This window comes from Littorina saxatilis, linkage group LG6 (genome assembly GCF_037325665.1).
Source record: "Littorina saxatilis isolate snail1 linkage group LG6, US_GU_Lsax_2.0, whole genome shotgun sequence".
In the NCBI taxonomy this organism is placed as follows: Eukaryota; Metazoa; Mollusca; class Gastropoda; order Littorinimorpha; family Littorinidae; genus Littorina; species Littorina saxatilis.
Window position 1 is genome coordinate 26,750,401 of NC_090250.1, and position 26,444 is coordinate 26,776,844.

Consider the following 26,444-nt stretch of genomic DNA (forward strand, 5'->3'; position numbering starts at 1 on the left):
GTTATCTAATTGGTCACTCATAATTAGATGTGCGAGATACAACCAATGCTAGGGCTGGGAACATTTTCTTTGCAAGGCCTCGCCGCATCATTCCTTGTACGCATGCCCAATGTTGTAAACTTCCGACGCATGTGTGTTCGTCAGACTGCCGAGCAGCTACGTCGGCCTCTTGGGCACTTTCCTGCGCATGCTGCTGATAAGGCAGACAAATGTAAGGTCATCATTACCAATTGTCGTCTACATCACACTTTTACACCTCCAATGCTCGTTTCAGGATGTATTGTGGCCTTTGTGATCATCAACTGAACCACAAAATCCCCTCCCTCCCGGACACACACACACACATCGACATCACCTCTCTCTCTCTCTCTCTCTCTCTCTCTCTCTTTCTTTCTCTTGCTCTCTTCTTTTCTTCACATGAAGCCCAGTAACTTCCTTACTAGGAGAAACGGATTGAATATATGATAATGGTCAGCATTTGTTTAGTCTTGGCACAAACTCCAAGCATTGAGATGCAGAGGTACATTTTGCAGCCATATCTGAACTGGGCCATATTAGGGCAGAAGGGGTCTAAGTCACCATGAAAGGGGTGATTTATCTGTAGTGTAGGCATTTTTCCTGTAGGAAAAAATACCACTCAATCTGGCGCCCAGCGCGTGACTCACCTCGGCGTCGCTTCCCTTCATAGACATCCGAAAGGCAGTTCGACAGGAACGACGATGGATTTTCTTATTTTTTCAATACAAATTGCAAAACTAAATCAAATCTCTTTGAAAATGAAAGAAAAAAGGATAGAAAGATACCGATGTGCATTCCCTGTACACAGGAAAAATGCCTAAAGGAAATGCACCCACAGAGAATGCACCCACTTTTGGTCGACTTGACCCCTCAGTTCTGCCATTTTAGGGAAGATCATACATTTTGCATCCATATATATATATCTAGACTGGACCAATTTGGGGAAGAGAATTGTGTTAACACTGTTATTCTTACTTGTGCTTTTGATAGTTAGCTTATAACTAGGGAATGCCACAATATCAGTTGTCATGACAGCAGTGCCAGATAAAAGTAGCTGCACTGGCACAGGCTTCTGTTTGTAATTAAGTTATGTAACTAATGGACTTGTACTAGTTGTATTGATGTAGTATTGTCAGAATGTGACTGACATAGAATTGATCATGAAAAATTGGCTTCAATAAAACAGGGAGGAATGTGAGGGGTAAGGGTTTACCAAGACACTAAGGTCAGAATAAGGGAAGTGCAGGGATTTGGGTGGTGCATGGGAATAACATCTTCACCCAGCGCCAACAAAGTATGCCTATCTAGTTCCCATCAATGTGCCGACTTCACAAGTGCCCTGTGCAGTTGACGAGAATCTAGAGCTTGAGAAGCACCAATCACCAGTACGAGGACTTTCAGGGTAGAACATGGTTGCCTTCCATCCTTGGAAAACATTTGCTCCAGTGATGGACAGGCATAATTATATATATATATATTTGTGAGTTTGTATGGATGATGTAGGCGGCATAGTGCCAGTGTTTTATTTGCAACATAATGCAGGGCACAGTTCTCGGTTTAGTAGTACTACCTTTTTACATTTAGTCAAGTTTTGACTAAATGTTTTAACGTAGAGGGGGGAATCGAGATGAGGGTCGTGGTGTCTGTGTGTGTAGAGCGATTCAGAGAAAACTACTGGATCGATCTTCAAGAAACTTGACATGAGAGATCCTCAGTATAGAATCCCCAGATGTTTTTTGCGGTTTTTTTTATGTCTTTGATGGCGTCATATCCGGCTTTTCGTGAAAGTTGAGGTGGCTCTCATTTTTAAACCAAATTGGTTGAAATTTTGGTCAAGTAATCTTCGACGAAGCCCGGACTATTGCATTTCAGCTTGGAGGCTTAAAAAATAATTACTGAGTTTGCTAATTAAAGTTGTCATTAAAATCACATTTTCAGAAACAGATTAAAAACTGATTGCATTGTATTCCTCATCTTCTCCTGAATTCAAAAATATATTTTAGATATGTCATGTTTACTCTAAAAATGTGCTCAGAATGAAAGAAAATAGGTTCAGTTAGTACTACGGAAGCGTGCTTCGCGGAGGCAAGCGTGACCCGTCTCGGTCTTCGGTATGGTTAGCCGAGATTATCTGAATGTAGTCTCGGCGATGACTGGTTTGTGGTGTTGATCTTGACTAAATGTTTTTATATCGCTTCACGCGACTTGTGTTTCAGGTCTGAATACTGGATATCACAGGCACGCAAGTTCTGTGAATTCTGCAAATGTTGGATCACAGACAATAAACCTGTAAGTTAGAAACCATGGTTGGACCTCTTTTAAGCCTGAAAGCGGTCTATAATTGAGCCCGCAGACTACGCAAAGTCTATGCCGAAAACTCAGCGCTAAAGCCCTGTGTGGCCAGTTTCGCAAAGTATACTTTGCGTAGTCGGCTTTGCCCAGTTAATTTGAGGCTTTACAGTGGTACCTGTGATGTGAGGCCCCTCAGAGGAGGGGACACATCCCATGAAAGGACACCTTCTGTTTTCCTATTGTCTATTATCTTTACCAAAGTATACCTGTCATGACAGACCACCTGCAATGTTGGCACACTTTGGGGTGGTCCCAAGGGTGGCCTTTTATCGCAGGTACCACTGCATAAGGCTTTGACCAACAATGTTTCTTGTTAATAGAATAGTAAATTTTACTAGCTGAACTGAAATATAAATGAACAAGGCGCTGGAATGTCTAGTGTTTGATAATTGTGGAAAATAATGCATGTTAACGTAACGTGTTTCTTTATGTACTCAACAGTAACAATTCCTCAATGTCCAGTTTTGCAGAGGTAACCTTATCTAGTGATGTTGTTTTTATACTAGAGAATTGTTATCAGGCATTAATCAATGTTGTATTGATGTCTGTTTCAGAGTGTTGAATTTCACGAACGAGGAAAGCGACACAAAGAAAATGTACAGAAAAAAATTGATGAGGTAAGTTGTCTGCTACATGGATCACTGCTCTGTTGCTTTGCACTGTAACTCTCTCCCTCTCTCTCTCTTTCTGTTTTCTTTGGGGAGGAGGGGGGGGGATACATGCTAACACACACACCTATTCACACACATCAACTCTCTGTCACACACACACTTTCTTTTTGAATTTTGTTTGACGTGTGTTCTCATTGTGTCAAAAGTCTTTGTTAGTTTTTTCATTTAAGCTATTACTGTGTATTAGTGGTGCATAATTCTCAACAGGTCTACACAGGTTTACTTAGAATGGAATGTGCTGACATGAATCTTTCTCCCCTGCTGTAATTGTTTATCCATGCTGTTCCTTCCGTCTGCAGTTGCGGAAACGCAGCGGAGAGAAGGCCAAGGCACAGGAGGAGATAGATGCTGGATTGGCCCATATAGAGAAGGTAATACAAAAAAGAATGATCATATTTCCAAGGCAATATCCTTTTGTCTCTTAAAGTTATGCTGAAAGAGAATAAGAGAAGGAAAATGCTGTGTACAATGAAACCCCCGTTTTGCAGCCTTCACAAATCTCAGAACATCTGGTCTTAAAAAGGAGCTAGTCTTAAAATTGAGGTAAATTTACTGAGGTTTTGAACAGAACATTGGAGGAAGGAGGGTCTTAAAAAAGAGGAATTCTTAAATTCCGGGGTCTTACAAAAGGGGGTTTCTCTGTATTTGTGAAAAGAGGAAGAACTATTCAACAGTTTCACGATTAAAAACAAGATTTTATAGAATCTTCTGTTGCTGATTTCTTTTCAGAGTTGATTTGTTTTTTAAGTTGGTGGTTTAATTGTTCAAATGTTTTAGTTGTTAACACTGTTTTGACTGTTGCCATCAATGTCTCTGTAATCAAATTAGAGATATTAAGTAGGTGTTAAATAGTATGCATTACAAAATGCACAAAAGAAGACAAAAGGATCACCACAAAAGATGCGCTTTTCATTTGCAGGCTGCCCTAGAAGCACTGAGAAATGACCTGGCCAAGGACCCATCGTTAGCAGCTCAGTATGGCGTCAAGTTAAAGACACCAGGAGGTAAGTAGGGTTGCCTAATGATGACATGATGTATACACAGTTTTATTGTTTATGGTGGTGATGTTTATTTTTTACTTTTTGTTGTGTAGCACTCTTGTTTTTACATTTAGTCAGGGATCGCGTTTACGCACGATTTTTGCGTATTTGACGCATTTTAAAAGTCGCTGACGCGTTTTTTTCGCCGCGCCGCGTAAGCCATACGCAAAAATATCGTAACTTTTTCTTGTCTTCACGCAGCGCTTTTGCTCTGACTTAATAATCACCCGATCCTGAAACTGACTATAGGGCTCGAGAAGTGACGACACACATGAAATCTGCGCGTCAAAACTAAAGTCCGTTTCTTTTTGCATCGAAGTATCGCAAACGAACGTAACGAGGTTATTACTAGATAATGTCTTGTCGGATAATGAAACAGACATTAGCTGCTCTCCCATCTCGCGCTTCCAAAAGGCGGAAAGTGTGTCTAGTCGTATTAGAGCGGGAAACAAACTCGCAAGGCCCGAAGGTTGGAGACAGCAGGGGTGTTATTCGACAGGCGTGCGCGGAGTTCGACAGGAAAACTCACCGTATTTAGGTAAGGAGTGTCTTTAAGTCTTTCGTGCGTGTTTTGTTTGTGTCAGTACGTGTTTTCGTAGTACGCAAAAATATTGGTCCGTGATGCGTTTTTTTCGTTTTGTTGCGTATGACTTACGCGTTTTTTAAAAAGCTAGCGCGATCCCTGTTTAGTCAAGTTTTGACTAAATGTTTTAACATAGAGGGGGAATCAAGACGAGGGTCGTGGTGTATGTGTGTGTGTCTGTCTGTCTGTCTGTCTGTCTGTGCGTGTGTGTGTGTGTAGAGCGATTCAGACCAAACTACTGGACCGATCTTTATGACATTTTACATGAGAGTTTCTGGGAATGATATCCCCGGACGTTTATTTCTTTTTTTCGATAAATGTCTTTGATGACGTCATATCCGGCTTTTTGTAAAAGTTGAGGCGGCACTGTCACACCCTCATTTTTCAATCAAATTGATTGAAATTTTGGCCAATCAATCTTCGACGAAGGCCGGACTTCGGTATTGCATTTCAGCTTGGTAGCTTAAAAATTAATTGATGACTTTGGTCATTAAAAATCTGAAAATTGTAAAAAAAATAATTTGTTTTTAAAACGATCCAAATTTACGTTCATCTTATTCTTCATCATTTTCTGATTCCAAAAACATATAAATATGTTATATTCGGATTAAAAACAAGCTCTGAAAATTAAAAATATAAAAATTATTATAAAAATAAAATTTCCTAAATCGATTTAAAAACATCTTATTCCTTGTGGGTTCCTGATTCCAAAAACATATAGATGTGATATGTTAGGATTAAAAACACGCTCAGAAAGTTAAAAAGAATAGAGATAAAGAAAAGCGTGCTATCCTTCTCAGCGCAACTACTACCCCGCTCTTCTTGTCAATTTCACTGCCTTTGCATCGAGCGGTGGATTGACGATGCAACGAGTATACGCTCTTGCTGTAAAAATGCAGTGAGTTCAGTTTCATTCTGTTAGTTTGACAGCTTGACTAAATGTTGTAATTTCGCCTTACGCGACTTGTTTTCTTTTTTTCTGGGACGGTAATGATGTGTTTTGTCATGTGCTTGTCCAACAGACTATTTTCGAAAATAACTGTCAGGGTTTTCAGCTGTCTGGTAGAGGCCCGGTAGCTCAGTTGGTAGAGCACTGGACTTGTGATCCTAGGGTCGCAGGTTCGAATCCGGGCCGGAACGGACACGGGTCAACTTATGTGCAGACTCGGAGACTTTATTCATGTTCCACCCCCGTGTCACCACAGTGGCATGTAAAAGACCTCGGTTATTCTGCCATAAGTGCAGAAGGCTGATTACACCTAAACACGCATACACCTGGGTAGCGCGACTCTGTTGCTGCTAGCTTTCCACTGGAAGGAAGCGACCCGAATTTCCCAGCGATGGGACAATAAAGTAATGAAAATTAAATGAAAATTAAATGAGTGAGAGCCCCCTTTACCTAGGCCAAGCTTCACAAGTTCATCAGAGTTCACAATTTGTTGCGAAATGATTGCTGGCACGTGTTTTGATCAAGGTCACTTGGGTTTGATATCATATTTAGCGCACGCTGCGTAACATAATAATAATAATAATAATAAATGAGCATTTATATAGCGCAACATCATAACTTTACAATTATGCTCTTTGCGCTTGACACATTTAAAATTAAAACACAGTTATACAAGCATTTACATCTACATTCATAGTCAGCAACGCTTAATTAAAAGCATACACCATCAAACATACATACAAAAGATTCTTCCACTAACTAAGTAATAAAAACATGAATAAAATAGGTAGTGAAAACAAGGAAATACCAGCTGAATACCCTTAATCAAACAGAACATGTAATCAACAATACTGAAAACAGCCCTAGATGTTTATATACATTATCACATTATCACTAAAACAACAAATACACTACATGTAGCCTACTGATGGACTGAGAAAACAAAATCAGGGGTTGTATTTCTTGAAGAGGTGCGTTTTAAGTGCTCGTTTGAATGCTTGGGGTGACTGAGAGTGGCGGATGTGAAAGGGGAGAGAATTCCATTGTGTGGGTGCGCAGAAAGTAAAAGTGCGTTGTCCGTATGTTTTGGTTTTGGTGTGTGGAATGGTGAGGATGCGACAGTCGGAAGAGGCACGGAGTTGTCTTGCTGGAGAATAGGCGGTGAGGAGTTCAGAGAAGTAAGCAGGAGACGAGCCAGAAAAGAAGTTAAAGCAGAGGGTGGACAGTTTGTAGTCAATGCGGGCTTGAATAGGTAACCAGTGCAGTGTGTGAAGAAGTGGTGTTGCGTGATCTCGTTTTTGTGCTTTCAGAATGAGGCGTGCTGCCGAGTTTTGGACTTTTTGTAGTTTATGCAGGAGGTACAGAGGACAGCCAGAGAGAAGAGAGTTGCAGTAGTCAAGTTTAGAAAGAACAAAGGCACAGACAAGAGTGTTAGTTGTTTGAGAGGAGAGTGTGTGGCAAATGGTGCTGATCTTACGAAGCTCAAAATAAGCTGCTCTACAGACTAAAGATATATGTTTGTTAAGGGTCATGTCAGATGAAAGGGTGAATCCAAGGTTTCTAGCTGATGGTGAGAAAAGAATGTTGGTGTTGCCTATTTGAACAGAAACAGGTTGGGGAGAGGGAAATGTAGCGTTCTTCTTTTTGCACAGTAAGACTTCAGTCTTATCATCATTCAGCTTAAGTTTGTTATCGACCATCCAAGATTTAACATCAGTGATGCATGTCTGAATGGTCTGGATGGCGGAATGTGTCTCTGCAGGGGGACTGGGTTTATACAGCTGGGTGTCATCAGCAAAAGACTGATTTAAAACAGAATGGTTTTGAATCAGTGTGGAGAGGGGCTTAGTGTACATGATGAAAAGGATGGGACCGAGTACTGAACCTTGAGGAACGCCGAAAGAAAGTGGGGCTGGAGCAGACATCTGGCCATCAACAAGCACAGCCTGAGTCCTGCCAATGAGATAGGACTCAAGCCATGCTAGCGGTGGACCGGAGATGCCGTACAGAATCTGAAGTCTATGGAGAAGCGTTACATGGTCAATCGTGTCGAACGCTGCAGAAAGGTCAAGTAGGGTAAGCACTGACACATCACCACCATCCAGAGCAGACAGAATGTCACTGATTACTTTAAGTAGGGCTGTTTCAGTACAGTGAGAAGGGCGATAAGCGGACTGAGAGTGCGAGATCAAATCATGGGTGTTCAAATATATATGACAATTGCTGCTTCAAAACTACCTTTTCAAAAACTTTGGACAAGAATGATAAATTAGATACAGGACAATAGTTCTTCAAAATACTGACATCAAGACTAGGTTTTTTGAGAAGTGGTTTGACAAGTGCAGTTTTGAACAATGATGGAAAAACACCAGATAACAGGCTATCATTGACAATTTGAGTAAGAGTTGGCAACAACACATCAAGATTCTCAAAAAGCAGTGGTGTGGGTATGGCATCAAGTGGACAAGTTGTTGGTTTGGACTTCAAAATAATGGATCTAAGGACTTTTTCACTGATTGGCTGAAATGATGGAAAAGAACAATCAGTGGGAACATCAACATGACTGGAGGAAGCAGAATGTGCACCCATCTGATCAAGTTCAGAACGAATATCTGAAACCTTCTTGATAAAATAATCACTGAATACATCTGGCAGCTGACTAGCGGGGAAAACAGTGGGAAGTGGGAATACCTTACTGCGGCCGGTCAACAGAGTTAGTTGTTAGTTCCAATCGCAGGATAAAACCTATCGTAAGCATGGAACATGGCCTAGGTACAGGGGCTCTAATTTACCAGACCGCAGAAAATCCTGATAAGAGTTATTTCAGGACAACATCTATTAACATACTCATTTCATAAACACACACACACACAGCTAAGTAATGTGCAGTGTTGCCCTTTGGTTTGGCACGCGCGGTCTTGATGTCAGTTCAAGTCTTTGTTGATGTTTCATTTGTTGAATTAGTCTTTCATATCTTTATCCATTTTTTTGTCGTTTACTTTCCTTTTTGATGGAACCAAAACGGTCATGTTAACGCTTTAACCCCTTGACTGCCTCACACGGGTATACCCGTCATGTGCCTGTGCAGCCGCAGCGCCTACGTGACAGGTAAACCCGTCAGCTGAGTTCAGGAATTTTCCGGAAATGCTACGTCACTGCTGACACACAAATACTAGCCAATGGCTTGGTAGGATACCTCATTCTCATGAATAAACATAAATGGTGACCCGGTTTTGCTTCTGAAGGCTATTTTCGGCCTTGGCAGCAGGGAAGTGGGTTGGGAAGGGGAGAGAAGACTCGACTCGTCAAAATGGCTGACGGTGACAGTCGACCGGGCCCTAGTAGGGAAAAACAAAGACGGACTGACGCTACAGGCGGTGCAAATGATTATGGATACTGACAGGGGAAGGGGGAGATCTTCTTTCGGATGATTGGTTGGAAACAGGTAGATGACAGTGATTATGATCCTTTCTTCGAGCAAGCAATACAGCCACCTGTGTTTGATCCACAGGCACCGGAAGGTGCGCCAGACTGATTTTTCAAAAGTTCATATTTGAACATCATTCAATCACATATTCTTACCTCAACTCACATAAATGGCATTAACTTCAGTTCATTGCTAAGATATTGAAGTAGTACTCGACCCTGGTAAGGGGGGAAGTAACTCCCAAAGAAAAACAATCCGTAGTCAAGGACGGGAGTCACCTCCCCTACCGGTAACCCGCACATGCGCGGTCCTACTACCGGCCGTCATTCCACCCACTTCAACACTACTGCACAGACGTGTTGTTGTACTCCGGCATCTTTTTTGCCTTGGCCTTTTGTGGAAGGCCATTTGACCCTGGTCTTTGCGTTGCTATCTTTAGGTAAGATCGTTTCACTTCTCTTCGCTACGCGTTGCGTTTGTTTGAGTATTTTCGCTGTTGTAATTCATCTCCACGTGCGCGTGTTCGATATTGCAAATGGCGGACAAAAACTCTAAAAGCAAGGGCAAACTTGTTTCTCTGCTCTCTTCACCGGGGAAAGAGAAGGATAAAGACAAGTCTAAGTCTAAATCAAAGACGCGTGCCTCTGTAACTTCGTCACAGGCTACGTCTTTAATTCTGGTTACTGACCCGGTGACTAAGAAGACAGAACGGGTTTCGCTCGACTCCACGTCACCGTCACCCGTTTTTCCTACGCAGGAACGCTCTACTTCTCCTCTCTCGCGCTCGCAGACGCCACGGTCTAGCGAGTCCGTGTCTCGGGAAGAAATATTGGCAATGTTTGCTACTTTGAAGCATGACCTAGTTGCCTTACATTCTGCGGAAAGGCCTGTCGCTCCCCTCCCGCCTGGCGTGGGGGGGGGTGGCTTCTCTTTCTAGGCTGCGGCCGTCAGCGACTATCACGTCGGCTGATCTCGGGCCGGATTTTTCTGGTTCGGTAGCGGATTCCCCTGCCTTTTCAGGGGGGTTCGCGGCCTTAGCGCCGCCCGGTTCCAGCGCTTCGGCGTTGGGCGGCGTTTGTGGGAGTCCCCATCTTTTTGGGGGCTCACACTTGCCTGCGGGCCCGGGTTACGCTCTTGCGTCGCCGGGTTCGCAGACGGCTCCTCCCCGGCAGTACACCGTCCATCACGTGGCGGGTGCGCTAGGGAGCGGCGAAGCGCGCCAGCCTGCCCCCCTGGGATCAGTTTCGGCTGTCCCGGCCTCTGGGGGGCAGGCAGCAGCGTCTTGTTTGTCCAGCTCTGGCCTACAAGATTCTGTCGGCGGTCATCGACCTGTAGCTCTTGGTCCGGCTGCCGCCGTTCCTGGTTCGAGTTCGCAGGGGGTAGGCTCCTCTGGTTGCCCCTCGGGGCTTCCGGTCGGGCCTGCCCGCGGGTTGTCGTCCTCGACTTCCGGTCGTGCTGTGGCAGGCACTTCCGGTGGAGGACAGCGGGCTAGTGGTTCCGGTGGCAGTGTCCCTGCTATCCCGTCCCTGGTTACGCATCGACTTCCGGCCCCGACTTCCGGTTCCGCCGCGGCGGTTCCGGTTGTCGGCGGTGCTGTTGGTGGACAGTTTGCGGCGCTTCCGTCTATTGTTCAACCGACTTTAGCCACTTCCGCTTCCGTGGACGGGTGGGTTTCCGGTTTGCCGGACCCTCCTTTTGATGGGGATCAGGAAGGTTTTGGAGAGGAACAGGAAGGGGATGAGGATTGTTCTGAATCTGTTACCCCCTTACGGATTCCCAATAAACTGGGCCCTACTCTGGAGTTGGCTGCGGAGATAACCTCACGGTACTTCCCTGAGGGTGTCTCCGCCGATTCTACTGTGGTCGCACCCCCTCCTTCTGCTTTGGCAGATTTTGCGGGCGCGGGGGACACGAAGGCGAAGTTCCGGTTCATTGAATCTCCTTCCGTCCCTTTTGTGATGGCTCAGGTGTTGGCGGACGCTAACACACCCTACCCTCTCTTGGCTGCTCATGGGGAAGCCCCCCCGTCTGCTCAGCCTTGGTTAGCCTCGGCTCAGGCAGGCGGCGGCCTCCCAGCTAATTCAAGAAGATCGCGGCTGCCTAGCAGGCCACATTCTCTTCTCTCCTCGTTTTCGCTGCCCACAGCTCCACTTCCGGTGACTCCGGAACTGGCTCGCTTACGGCAGGACGGTTATAGCCGAGATAGGACTGCCGTGTGTACGGAACAGAGTCTACTCGGGCTGGAGGAGAGCGGGCGTTCTTCCCTCGAACTGACCTCCTTAGCGGAAACGCTCATCCGGTCTCTCACGAGAGCCATCGCTTCGTCCATCGAACCTTTTAGGTTCCGTGACGATGCCATTGAGGCTGATGCTGCCATGCTCTTGGCGGCCCTCGCGAAGGTCACTGACAGTCAGATGACTCTTGCTGCTCGGCTCTACTCTCAGGTTGTGTTTTGGAGGCGCGAGGCTTTTCTTAACGGCTCACGCCTGACGGATAAGGCCACCATAGACTCTTTGAGAGTCTCTCCCTTCTCAGAGGGTGCGTTGCTGGGATCACGCTCTTTGGATGCCCTCCGGCAGCAAACGGAGGAGGCTCGTGACCATCATGTGGTGCAACTGACGGAACTCGCTCTTAAGCAGCACGGTAACAAACCACGGAGTTCTGCACCAGCTGCAGGCAAGTCCTCGGGGCAGAAGTCGTCTCAGGCAGGTAGGGGTGGTTCACGTTCCCGCCCTTACCAGCGTAAACCTTCCTTTGGGAAGCGGGGGTCTGGGCGCAAGCCCAACCCCCAATGAGACCCCCCCGATCCAGTCACCCCCCCAGCCTCTACCCTTTCGGTAGCAGGCGGCCTCTCCCGGGCCCTTCCAGTGTGGCTGTCTCGGACAAGCAGCCTATGGATCATGGGGGTGATTCGATCGGGGTTCCGCCTTCCTTGGCAGGAAGGCAAGGCCCCTTTGTCCAGAGCGCCGGCCAACTTCCGGTTTCCGGCCAGCCTCGACGCTCGGGAGGCAATTCAGGCGGAAATCCTTCTCTTGCTGCAGAAGCAGGCTATAGAGGAGGTTCTCGACCACTCCTCCTTGGGTTTTTACGGAAGAATCTTCGTTGTTCCCAAGGCTTCCGGGGGGTGGCGGCCAGTCTTAGACCTCTCTCCACTGAACCGCTTTTTGCGCAAAATTCGGTTCACCATGGAAACGCCGGCGACCGTCAGGGAGGCGCTTCGCCCGGGCGACTGGGTGACGTCCGTCGACCTGACGGACGCCTACTTCCACATCCTCATGCACGAGGCGGACCGGAAGTGGTTGCGTTTTCTGTGGGGGGACCGAATCTTCCAGTTTCGAGCCCTACCCTTCGGGCTGTCACTTGCTCCCTGGGTGTTCACCATGGTGGTGCGCCAACTTTGTGCCCTCGTTCGGCAGCACGGGGTTCGGCTCAGGGCATACTTGGACGACTGGCTGATCCTTCATCAGCAGGAAGCGCTCTGCCTTCAGCATACCCAGTTTGTCCTTGCTCAGGCTCAGGATCTCGGCTTCCGAGTCAACCACACCAAGTCCGAGCTGACTCCGTCGCAGACCTTTACTTACCTTGGCATGGTGTTCGATTCACGGGAGTGGACAGTCCGTCCCACTCAACGCCGGGTGGACAAACTGCAGGCTCTTCTGTCTTCCCTGTTAGGGCTTCAGTCAGCTCCAGCCCGGACGCTTGCGTCTGTACAGGGCCAGATGGAGTCCATGTCGTCCCTTATTCCGCTAGGCAGATCCCACAAGCGCCCGTTTCAGGCGGCGCTCAGTTCAGTCTGGAATCCGACTTCACAAGGCTGGGACGTTTCAGTCCCGCTCGGGGTCTGGTTTCAGCAGACCACGCTTCAGTGGATGAACACCCCTTGGCTTCTGCAGGGAGTGCCCATAGCGCTTCCTCCTCCCTCCACGCATCTCTTTTCGGACGCGTCTCAGAAGGGTTGGGGGGCTCACGTGGACACACACACGACGTCCGGTCGGTGGTCACAAGAGCAGCGGCTTTGGCACATCAATCGCCTCGAGCTCGAGGCAGTCTTTCTGGGGCTTCAGCATTTTCTCTCCGCCCTTCAGGGCACCCATGTGTTGATTCATACCGACAACACGACAGTCGCTGCCTACCTCAACAAACAGGGCGGTTCCCGATCTCAACTGTTGTCCAGCCGAGCATGCGAGATCCTTTCTTGGTGCGCTCGCCATCAGATTCTGGTCTCGGCTCGCTACCTGCCCGGCTGCCTGAACGTCCTGGCCGACGCCCTCAGCCGGTCCTCTCAGATCCTCCACACAGAGTGGACCATCGCACATCAGGCGCTCCTCCGCCTTTGGGCGCAGGTAGAGCGACCGATGGTCGACCTCTTCGCCACGAGGTTTTCGCGTCGCCTTCCGATCTTTGTCTCCCCGTTTCCGGACCCGGAAGCGTGGAAGATCGACGCGATGACGATCAGCTGGACAGGGCTAGTGGCTTACGCCTTCCCTCCCACTCCACTCATCGGAAGGGTCCTGCGAAAAGCCGACTTAGAGCGGCCTCGTCTTCTTCTCGTGGCACCGCGCTGGCCCAGTCAGCATTGGTTCCCGGACCTCCTGCGGCTCGCCAGCGGCCCGCCAATTCCGCTCAGCCTCCGGCGAGGGGAGCTTCTACAGCCCAGGACGGGCATTCTTCACGATCGCCCCGAGTTCCTGGATCTTCACGCCTGGCGACTGTTCGGCGATCACTGAAGCGCTCAGGCGCCTCAGATCTTACTTTGGACTTAGTCCAGAAGGCTCACAGGCGTTCCACCTCCTCTGTTTATTCATCGCACTGGCTGGCTTGGACTCGATGGTGTGCAGCTAACAATGTTGTCCCGGTCTCCCCGCGATCAATGCAGGTCGCAAACCACTTGGCATGGCTCTCCGCTCAGGGACGCGCCGCGTCCACTTTGCGCGTTCGCCGCTCAGCCATCTCGGTTACTCTTAAGCAGCTTGGTCGCTCCATCTCCCTCGGGGGAGTCATCGCGAGTGTGCTAAAGGGCGCGGCCCTCAGTTCTGCAACGGAGAGAACTTCTGTTCCGGCTTGGGACGTTCCGCTAGTACTCGAATTTCTCCGTTCTAGTGCTTTTGAACCTTTACAAGACGCTAGTCTTTCTGACCTTACGCGCAAAACTCTCATGCTCATACTGCTCGCTTCCGCGCGAAGGGGCAGCGAGATCCACGGCCTCTCAGGTCTAGACCGTGATATCACTTTTGAAAGAGACGGCTCGGTTTCACTGCGTTTCCGTCCCGATTTTCTCGCCAAAAATCAAAAACCTGACCAACTTTCACCGATCATTTCCATTCGGCCTCTTCGGGACATTTTAGCCCCCGGCGATCCGGATCTTTCTAACTGTCCGGTACGCGCGCTTAAGGCTTACTTGTTGCGTACCGCTCCGATTCGAGCATCAGCTCAGAAGTTGTTGTTTATTTCGATTAATACAGCCCGAAATAAAGACATTGCAAAAACCACGCTTACCAGATGGTCTTCCACACTTATAAGGCATGCCTATCAGTGGTGGCAGACACAAGGGGGGGGGGGGGGGGGCAGTCAGTCCTTCCTCTTCGATCACCTCGGACTCACGAGGCTCGAGCGTGGGCAACTTCCTTAGCTGTCCTCAAGTCTGGAAGGATGTCAGACGTCCTCAAAGCTGCATACTGGACGTCTCAAGATGTCTTCCTCAGCTACTACCTCCGGGACATTGCCAGCACTCACCCGGACGGTACCAACTGCCTCCCAGCCATGGTTGCCGCAGGCCAGATACTTCCAAGAGTTTAATGTGAGTATCCCACCGCCTTTATGTGCAATCTGCCATTTATGTGAGTTGAGGTAAGAATATGTGATTGAATCGAAAATTTCAAAACTAAATTTTCATTTAATTAATATACTTACTCAACTCACATCGTTTATACCCTCCCATCCATCCCCGCTAACATTATATGTGTTACAGGTGTGTGTTTCCGTGGGGGAATGACGGCCGGTAGTAGGACCGCGCATGTGCGGGTTACCGGTAGGGGAGGTGACTCGCGTCCTTGACTACGGATTGTTTTTCTTTGGGAGTTACTTCCCCCCTTACCAGGGTCGAGTACGACTTCAATATCTTAGCAATGAACTGAAGTTAATGCCATTTATGTGAGTTGAGTAAGTATATTAATTAAATGAAAATTTAGTTTTGAAATTTTCGATTATAAGCCAAACTAATTATTATTTCCATGTTTAGACACTAAAAACAAATTCTTCGTTCAATTTCCTTGAAAAATAACATAGGCTTTACTTACCTACCTACAGCCAGTTTGGAGCTAGAATTTTTTGTGAATTATTACACCTCGAACTCCAAAGTTCCCTGGCAATCAGGAATGCACATAAGTAAGTTTTGATTGGCAGCGAAAGGGTTAAGGAGCTAATTTATTGTGAAAAGTTAGTTCATTATCACCATGGGTTTTGACTAAAAAACAGAAATCGACTTCAAAGACACAGAGCAGGTATGGACAAACGAAACAGAAGCAGAAGTTATTTTGAACGAGCAGTACATGGCCATTGCGTTGTGTTTCCTGACAGAAAAAAGCAGCGACAGCAAAAGAACAGAAAAGGCAGCAAGATCTGAGTCCCCAGAGCCTGAGACCACAGCCCCTGCAGCCAAGATCAAAGAGTGGTTTGAGGCCAAGTCACCTGATGGCTACTCCTACTACTGGAACACAGCTACCAATGGTGAGTTATCAGAGACAGACAAGACAGGTAGACTTTTTCTGTTGTGAGTGCTTGGAGAATCACACATGCACACAAACTGCAACGCAATGCACACACACATACACACACACACACACACACACACACACTTCTTCATTGTAACCGTTGTGAAATCCCAATCTGATTTAAGACGGTTGCTTGTTTGTGTTGTCTTAACATTTTGTTGTTCTCACTTTTTAATAGGATTTTACAAGAATCTTCACATGCGGGTTTGTTTGTAGCCATCGTAACGTAAAGTCAAACAAGTAAGGGTCATAATTTCTTTTATTCACCAGAGTATATTCGTTTATTACAGAATACAGTTAACACTTTCTACCCCACCTATGTTGACCAAGTTTTTTTTAGCCGAGATCAGCTGTGCTGCAGCAGGTCACTCAGAATTGTGTTAACTGTGTAGAAACTGTGTATCAACACGATGGAATGCAGGCATTAGATCGACATTGCAGGAAGCGACTGAAGTGACTGTGTGTCCAGATATATCCGTACCAGGTCAGATAGAGCCATATGAGTGGGTACGGATATAACCGTACCTGGGAGACAATGAGTTAAAATGTTCAGTTTTAAGACCTCTTCTGCTTTACCAAACTTTCTTCTTCATAAAGTCTGTAACTTTACCTACATTATAAGACTCCCTCCTTAATAAGGCTTGATTTTCTCTCAGATTTGTGGGTCTGAATACAGAGGTTTTACAGTACTGTTGAATTTGTTTTTTCAGAGAGTGTATGGGAACCACCTGAGGAATACATGTCTTTAGCTGAGCAAGAGGGGACTTCCGGCAATGACGCAGAACAAGTTTGTAAAGTTTTATTATTTAAAGGGACATAATTGAGAGAAAAATTTGTCTGCAATCACCACAAGAGCTCAGGGTTGTAATTCTGTTACCACACAAGGAATGCCTTAAAACAAGTGTTTGAGCGCTTAGTTATTCAAGGATTAAACGGGTGTGTTTAGGTAATGTTTTGAGACTGATATCTCCCCTTTGCCCTGTTCCATCACCGTCTTTTATTCATTTTCGTCCTACTTTAGGTTCCTGAGAGGAGGCCATATTTCACATGAGGTTGCAAGAATTGCAGATTTGAACTTGTCAAAGAGCTGTACAGTTCAGTTTGCAGCGCTGAAAGTCAAACAAAAATTAATGGTGTACTCACCTTTGGCTAGTGATTCTGAAAATGTACTAGCCAGAGAGCAAACTTTACTAGCCAAACCAACAATTTGTTTCAGAAACTTTACTCGCATTTGGCGAGTAGATGAACATTTCTACTCGCCTGTTACATGTATTTACTCGCCATGGCGAGTAAAATACTTGTTACTTTCAGGCCTGGTTTGGGGGGTTGAATGGATGACACCACACTCAAGGAAAGTGTCAGTTGAGTTCATCATTCCTTTACAACAAGTTTGCAGTGAGCATATTGTTTCGGTTGGCCAATCAGCCATTTTTTAATCACTTACTGATTTATGACTGAACTTGCAGGCAGCAGGTGAAGCAGAAGAGGAGCAAGCAGAGGAGGAGGAGGAAGAAGAGGAGGAATATATGAAACCACCTCCAGTTAAGGTGTTTCGCGTCGATCCTCGTGGGACCCGTGGCGCCGCGTATGGGGCCTGGGAAACAATTCGACAAGCGTAAGTGTACTTGCTCAGTTTGTGTTATGCGAGAATTTCCAGTATTTTTTATTCACGTTTTGTTTTTAAACCATGATCCGCTGTCTTCTCTGGGAAGATGCCATTGCTCTGAAAGTACAGTTACTACATTGGAGAAATCCTGAGAAGTACTGACTGTTTAAGCTAATAGCATTATTTATGTCACAGGGCATGATAAGCCTTACTGGGACACAATAGTACCTCAGTATCTCACATAATGTTACTCAGTTACCACATCTGTGTTCAATTTAAGTGTGAGTTTAGAGGGAGCGGTCAGCGACCATAAACTCTATTTAAACGAGACAGATATGCAGCAAAAAAAGGGGGGGGGGAGGAGGTGTTGAGGTAATGCAGGAGGAAGTGATAGCAGAGTCCCGTGGGAACGAATGCGGGGAATGGAAGAGGGTTGGAGGGCAGGGTGGAGGTGATGAGTGAAGGAGAGCATCTGGAATGAAACAATGGTAACAGATAAGGGAGTCCGAGAGAGAGAGCGAGGACCGAAGTCATTAGTAGCAGCGCAGCGGCCAGCAAGCAAGTTCAGCGATTTTTCAGTTCTGCAAAAATGGAGTTCAATTTTACTTCATGGGCAAACAATCTGCCCCAACCTGTGGTTGAGGTTCTGGAAAAAGAGGAGTTCACAACCCTCAGTGCTTTAAAATATGCAGGAGAAAAGGACCTGGAAAGCCTCAAGTTAAAAAGAGGCCACATAGTGGAATTAAAAGCGGCAGTGGCAGACCTGCAAAAGAAGTACGGGGGAGGGCCGTTGCGTGCTGCCGACCAAGTGGCAATGCTCCAGGGCCTTCTTGGCAACATGGCCATACAGTCTACCGCTTCACTAGGTGAGACATTTTTAAGAATTGTTGACTTCGTACCAGCTTCTATGGTGGTGGAGGAAGAGGTGACACTCGGGGGAGGTGTCACGCTCAAGCTGGCCAACAAACCAAAGTTGGACAAAGTATCCCCCTGCCACTGGATCGTCGCAAATGCAAGAATAATGGCAAAACTAATGAATGCACCGGACTTCGACCACGAAGCCTACCTCGGTTATACGGAGATGGTGGGCGAGCTCGGCGCAAGATTCTCCTGGCAGTCGGTGCTCCTGTACGACGACGAGTACAGGAAGCGCCAGGCTACCAGCGGGTTTGCTTGGGGGACCCCCAACCCCCACCTGTCCACAGTGATTCTCCGTGATCGTACCCAACAAGTTCTAGGCAACAAAAGCGGCAAGGCCACGATGGGAAGCGGCGGTATTCAACGACCTGTGGGACCCAGTGGGAAGGAGGTGTGCCTGCAGTATACAAACATAGGCACATGCCTCTACGGGTTCCGCTGCAGGTTCGAACACGTGTGTGACACGTGTGGAAAAGAGCACCCTGGCAAAGACCACCAGGCGACAGCAAACACCAGTGCCTAGGATACAGCGCAGCGAACTGACAACACAACGGTAGGCCCCACCTATTCCAGCCCGTTCCCTCAATTAGATCCTCATGACTGTGAGTTTTTAGGAAATCATGCATCTATTAGTGCAAAATCTCAAAGGTGGCACTCAGTGCTAGAGGGCGATTGTGACAGAGATTTTTTGTTAGACGGTATACAGCACGGTTTTCGGGTAACAGAAAAACATAAAACATGTGTGTTAGCAGCAGAACAAAGCAATCATAAATCAGCGTACGATCATCGCGACGTGGTAGAACAAGAACTGTTTGATCAAATAGCGAAAGGAAATTATATAGTGGCAAGTAAGAAGCCAACGGTCGTAAGCGCACTAGCCGCGATCCCCAAAGAAGATGGTAGCGTTAGGCTAATTCATGATGCCAGCAAACCAACAGGTAGGGCAATGAACGATTACTCCATCCCTGAGTCGGTGAAGTTTCAAACAGTCTCTGATGCGTGTGCCTTAGCGAAGACAGATTATTGGTGTGCTAAAGTCGACTTGCAGTCCGCATATCGCTCAGTGTGCATCAGTCCGGATGATTATTGTGTAACGGGACTCAAGTGGCATTTCAAAGGTGAAAAGATACCGACTTATTTGTTTGACAGTCGGCTTCCATTTGGTAGCAATGTAGGACCGTCACATTTCCATAGACTTTCACAGTCAATTCGCAGGTGCATGGCCAGGAGAGGCATGCCTGGTGTGTTAGCATACATAGATGATTTTCTTTTAGTAGCAGCAACAAAAGAGGAGTGCAACGACATGTTATTTTCTTTGATTAGATTATTGAGGGAACTAGGCTTCAACATTAGCTGGAAGAAGGTGGTGGGGCCCACCCAACGTATCACATTTCTTGAAGTCGACATCGACACGCGGAACAACACTCTGTCACTTGGAAGTGACAAACTGCAGCAACTGCGGCTGCGACTACTGCAATTTCGAGGAAAGAAGCGCGCGACAAAAACTCAGCTTCAAAGCATCGCGGGTTCTCTTAATTGGGCCTGTCAAGCTGTCAGAGGAGGAAAATTCTTTCTGCGGCGGATACTGGACACAATAAAACCCCTTCAGCAGCAGCGGCACAAAGCAAAGCTTTCTAGCGAATTCCAGAAAGATGTGCAATGGTGGCTTTCTTTTATGCATGTATTTAATGGAACAGTGTATTATTTCCACAATGCAAAACAGCATGTCCATGTGGACGCATGTAATATTGCAGCAGGTGCCTTTTGGCAGGGCGACTGGCAGTACACCTATTTTAAAAAAGACATGCCGGCAGCGAACAATTTACACATAAACTTTAAAGAAGTATGTGCTGTGTTACAAGCTGTGACACGATGGGCACCGATGTGGTGCGGACAAGAAGTGATTGTGCATACTGATAGTACTGTGACAAAATAAATTATCAATAAGGGCAGATCTACTAATAAGTATGTCAACAGCTTACTTCGAAAAATGGCATGGGAATGTGCTAAAGTAAACTGTAGCATTGCGGCGGTGCATGTGGCCGGTTGTGTAAACATTATGGCTGACACTATTTCACGTCTTCACGAGCCTAGGCGGCGCAAAAGAGTTAGTGCGGCTGTTGACTTTCTGGCACCGGGGGAGACCCCCCAACGTGAACCTGTGTGATCATATGTCCGACCAAGCCCTTGTGTTCCTTCTTTCCAGATGAAGGATGCGAATAATGTTTATGTAAACATTGTAAACAAGACATTGTGTTTTTGGGCGGCGTGTTTGGTGTTTTTCTTTGTGGAGTTCTCCGAAAATCGAACTTGTTCCAGGACAACGGTAATTTTGATCCCGATAAGCAGCTTACACGAGATCGCGTGGTGATTTTGGAGACGGACAGTGTGTCAATAACTTTTCAATGGAGTAAGACAATTCAGCGTAAAGAACGCTCCGTGGAAATAAAGCTTCCCGCAATGCCTTCACATCCTTTATGCCCAGTGTCCGCAGTGACTGATATGTTCCATGTTTTGGGACCGATGGGCCCCAAGGCGCAGGTTTTTTTCCGATCAAAGGATTTGATTTCAATAAGAAACTGCGTGTAACTGCTGCTGTTGCTGGAGGGGATTTCTCTAGTCACAGTTTCCGGCGGGGCGGCACCGCATGGGCGTTGAGTTGTGGCGTGCCGGGTGAAATCGTCAAGGTGATGGGGGACTGGAAAAGCACTGCTTACTTAGGTTACTTAGATCAGCTGCCGCCCAAGGTGATTGACTCGTATAGATTGCATATAGTCCGCAAAACACCTTCAACTATTACAACATAACAATCCTAACTAAATAATACCACTTCTTGAATTGGGCGGAATAACGAGTGTTACTTCCTATTTGGGATTTATCTCTGTACAATGTTATCTTTCATGGTCATTGTCAGATGGTTTTTTTTTTCTGAAGTAAACTGCCCTCGTTACCTGGGCCAAATCAAATAAACCTCTTGGCTACGTATGTTGGTACGGAAGCGTGAGAGTGTGTGTGTGTGTGTGTGTGTGTGTGTGCGTGCGTGCGTGTGTGTGTGTGTGTCTGCGCGCGCGCGTGTGACGGTGTCTGTATGTGTGTGTGTATTAGCCAGTGACAGTTGCCTAGTGTTCTACAATTGCAGCTGGGGGGGGGGGGGGGGGGGTGGGGGAAGCATTAGTGAGTAGTTTAAGTGTGAGTTTAGAGGGAGCGGTCAGCGACCATAAACTCTGTTTAAACGAGACAGATATGCAGCAAAAAAGGGGGGGGGGGGGGGGGAGGAGGTGTTGAGGTAATGCAGGAGGAAGTGATAGAGTCCCGTGGGAACGGGACAGTATCTCACATGGGAACGGGACAGTATCTCACATAATGTTACTCAGTTACCACATCTGTGTTCAATTTAAAATGTACACCTTTGTTACTTACAGAGCCCCAGAACCAGATTCTGAACCGGAATTGGATCCGGAACCGGAACCAGAACCAGCACCAGCACCAGCACCACCTGCCCTGGAGGATATCCCGCTTCCAGGAGATATCCCACTTCCAGGAGAGATCCCGCTTCCCTTAGACATTCCGTTACCAGACAGTCCTGCTGCCCCTTCAGCCCCTCCAGAACCGGAACCAGAACCGGAACCGGTCTCCTTCCCTCCGATGAAAAAGGACAAATTCAAGGAAAAGACAGTAACCTCTCTTGGTTTGTTGTCTGGAGGAAGTGTGGGATTCAAAAAGAGAAAAATTGCGTCCAGTGCCAGGAATGCTCGACAACGAGACGACGATGATTAAATGTGATGAGTGAACGAGAGGTTAGTTTGTGTTGTTATGTTCAACATTTTTACTTTGTTCTGTCTTGATCTGAGCAAAAAAAGGACGTTGGCGCTTAAATATAAACAACAGCAAGTGAGAGTTATTTAAAAGGATTTGCAATTTTCTTAGACAGCAACACAACACATAGATCTTGCTTGAATTATTGCAGAACATTCTGGAGAAAATAACATGAATAAGATAGGGGGGGGGGGGGGGGGGGGGGTAATGATTTAACTATCCCAGTGAAGAAGAACATGCTCTATGAGCAGTACATACTGTATGCATGCTTTGTATCTGTGTTTGTAGGTGTGTGTGCCCCCAATGGACTTATGCTCTTGGAAGTTGTACTTAAATTGAATTCTTTGTTATAACAGTTGTGGGCATTGATATGACTGGAGCAACTAAGGATTCATGTAAAAAAAAATTGTAAAGTCTTACGATTCTTTTCCTCTGCAGCAAAAACTTTTCATTAAAGGAGCGTTGACTAATTTAATTCATGTGATTCTGTTATCCGTAGATTTGCAATAAAAATTTAATAAAACTGCCATTTTCTTTTCAAACATTTGCTTTTTTATTCTCTGAAACATGAGTTCAAGTACATGTAATATTCAACCTTTGTAGAAGCTGAATTCATCTAAAATTGTGCACATTCAAAAGGATTTACATGGTTTGATAGCTTCTTCAAAATGAAGTAACTCCTTTAACTCTAAACAATGTCATTTGGTTTACAGTTCGACATTACAAACAAACAAACAAAATTTTCCAAACGTCTTTGAAGTACATGTACCTATTTAGGGCAATAACTTGAATAAGATAGAAGCATACTAAGAAGCCCAACTTGTATGTGGACAGTTTTGTGTGTGTGTGTGGAAGTGATGCAATAAGTGAAATATACATGATTTAACCTTTTGTCTAAGTCTTTAAATAGTCTTATTTTCTGTTTTGAGCACACATACAGGGTGGCCGGGACTGGGTGGCCGAGTGGTAACGCACTTGCGCTCGGAAGCGAGAGGTTGCGTGTTCGACCCTGGGTCAGGCCGCAATTTTCTCCCCCCTTTCCTAACCTAGGTGGTGGGTTCAAGTGCTAGTCTTTCGGATGAGACGAAAAACCGAGGTCCCTTCGTGTACACTACATTGGGGTGTGCACGTTAAAGATCCCACGATTGACAAAAGGGTCTTTCCTGGCAAAATTGTATAGGCATAGATAAAAATGTCCACCAAATACCCGTTTGACTTGGAATAAAGGCCGTGAAAGGTGAATGCTCGCCTAATAGGCTACTGAGCTTTACTGGCCGATGTGAATGCGTTATATATTGTGTGTAAAAATGTCTGTTTGTCTGTCTGTCTGTAAAAAATTCCATTTCAAACGGCAGAAATTAATATGTAAGCGCCTAGGGCTATATCTAGATTAGGCGCATAAAAATGATCACAATAATAATAATAATAATAATAATAATACAATGATCACTGTTAAATAAAGCAGATTATCACAGACAATGCTAATGTGCTTTTAACAGAAAGCAAATACCGTCATTCTTACAAAAAGAACAAATTGCCAGAACCAGACACCATCACATACATTTTGCATTTGGCCATTGCATTAGTAAATATACAATCTCTGGTTCTATGTCCAGTGCCCACCCAGCAACTCATTTTGAAAGACTTCTGAGTAATTACATGTATTAGTGTCAAATTTGCCTCTGAACATTATTGACATGAATATGCTAATATTTACAACAACAGCATTCCATAAAACACATTCGAAACATCAAGATTAACAGAAAGATGAGTAAAACTGCTTTCACAAGATGCCTGGATAAACATTGCATGGGCCAGCTAATTGTATGACTTGAAAATATTGCGTAACTTTACAGATTGGCATGAAATGATTTTACGAACAGTACATTATCTCACACTATTGCACAAAATGATTCTATTAGAATGAGATGGGCCAAACTATATCAATACTTGGAAGAATAGTAGTATTGCCAGGCATGGGAATTGTCCGCCAAAAGGCAAATTTCCGCCTATTTTTTGTTTTTTTGTTCCGCTGAAAAAGCAAAAGTGTCCGCCGAAAAAATAAATTTAATAGCAAACTTGGAGCTCAGATGAAACCAAATTGCACCCTTTGGGTTCTTTGGAGAAAACAAATTCAAATGCCCCCGGAACCCCCTAGTTAGGCTAGGCGCTTCGCGTCGTCGCTTTGTGCCATTAGCTTGGCGCTTTGCGTCGTCGACTTGACGCTTCGATTGCTATTACTTAAAAATGTTCAGCCTTTTTAACTTTTTTCAATTCCCATGCCTGTATTGCACAGAACAAATTGAAGAATAGATGCATTATGAGTACGTCATAGCCCGGTAATATTACACAGAATGATTGGAAGAAACCGAAGCCGTATTAAGAACACATTGCTTGAAATATATATGCTGTATTAAGGATGCGTGATACAGCAGTTATGTCGTAATGACCAACTGGAAGAACACTGGTGAAACAATAAGTAACAGGTTGTGCACGCTGACCTATCTCACCACTGAAACATGTAGCTGGTCGACATTTTTAATACGTTTGTGTGTATATATTTGACTAGATGAATACCCGCTTCGCCGGGTACGGCTTCGCCGGGAAAAAGTCAAGCCGAATACCCGGCTGCGCCGGGGACCCGGCTTCACCGGGTGTACGCCGGCTTTGCCGGCGCACCGCACGAAGGAAGGGAGATAAACGCGCAAAACACTGGAGAAGAGTAAAGCCGGGACAGTGACCTTCTAAAAATAGTATAACGGGAATATGGATTGAGCGTTGTCGACAGTGACCTTCTAAAAATAGAAACGGGGCTATGGATTGACGCCACACGAAGGAAGGGAGATAAACGCTGAAAACACTGGAGAAGATAAGGAAGAGTTACTGGGAATGGATCCAGAGAAAAACCAAAATCGGTTCAGCGCTGCGCGCTGAGAGCACGTGTTGAAATATCTCATCGAGCAGGTTGTGTCCGGGGTCTACCTGAATATGCCCACCAAATTTAAAACAGATCCATCGAGAACCTTGGGCGTGCATCGCGGACACATACACACACAGACACAAGTCGTATATATATATAGATAGAAGATAGATACTGGTGCCATTACCAGCCTTTCTTAACCCCACTCACACCCTTGCCCTTGGCATTTCTAGAAGTGCTATTGATACATAAACAAACAAAACAGTTTATACCAAGTAATGTGTAACAGCAGAGTTCTAACAGCATACATCAAATAAACACAGTTTCCTTCACCATGTAGCAAGTCCACAGAGATGGTTTTAGGCCAAACGCAAAGACGCCTGTGATACTGGTTTTACTGTGAGTCATTTTATTGAGTCACTTGAGAAAAAGTGACTCTATGTAATCGGTCAGTGTTAGTCTGTCCGGCCGGCCGGCCGGCCGTCCGTAGACACCACCTTAACGTTGGACTTTTCTCGGAAACTATCAAAGCGATCGGGCTCATATTTTGTTTAGTCGTGACCTCCAATGACCTCTACACTTTAACGATGGTTTCGTTGACCTTTGACCTTTTTCAAGGTCACAGGTCAGCGTCAAAGGAAAAATTAGACATTTTATATCTTTGACAAAGTTCATCGGATGTGATTGAAACTTTGTAGGATTATTCTTTACATCAAAGTATTTACATCTGTAGCCTTTTACGAACGTTATCAGAAAAACAAGGGAGATAACTAGCCTTTTCTGTTCGGCAACACACAACTTAACGTTGGGCTTTTCTCGGAAACTATAAAAGTGACCGGGCTCAAATTTTATGTGAACGTGACTCCCAGTGACCTCTACACTTTGACGTCTGCTTTGGTGACCTTTGACCTTTTTCAAGGTCACAGGTATGTCTTGAATTCTTCAGGTATGCATTGTGTTGTGAATAGCAATTTCTTCCTGTCCATCTGATGCCTCATATAATATTCAGAACTGCGAAAGTGACTCGATCGAGCGTTTGCTCTTCTTGTTACCGAGTGTGCTGATCTGTATGATCAACGAGAAAAGTATTTTGGCACCTCGAGCTTGAAACGTATTTTTACAGAGGTCAGCTCTACAGCTCTTTTTGGGTTTTTAAAGGAGTCTGGTCTTTATTTTAAGATTTGAATTTTAAAACTACTTAATTTGTTTGACATATAGGGCTTTGCTTTGACTTTTTTGTTGCCTTCGGGTGACATTACTGATTTTGTCTTAATCTAAAAATGTGTAGTGATTAACTTGTGGGGTCCTGATTTGGCCTATTATGGTCCGCTGGACCCGAAAAGCAACAGCTAACTAACTAACTAACTAACTGTC

General features: G+C 45.7%; 1 protein-coding gene across 1 annotated transcript; it reads left to right on the forward strand.

Moving 5' to 3' along the window:
- The first annotated feature begins 65 nt into the window (after positions 1 to 65).
- On the forward strand, positions 66 to 23,473 carry LOC138968859 (WW domain-binding protein 4-like). The gene is made up of 9 exons (XM_070341527.1): positions 66 to 211; positions 2,235 to 2,307; positions 2,925 to 2,987; positions 3,341 to 3,412; positions 3,961 to 4,045; positions 15,617 to 15,766; positions 16,521 to 16,597; positions 17,277 to 17,425; positions 21,757 to 23,473. Coding segments are annotated over exons 1-9 (1,026 nt in total). The 5' UTR covers positions 66 to 209; the 3' UTR covers positions 22,112 to 23,473.
- Positions 23,474 to 26,444: the final 2,971 nt, after the last annotated feature.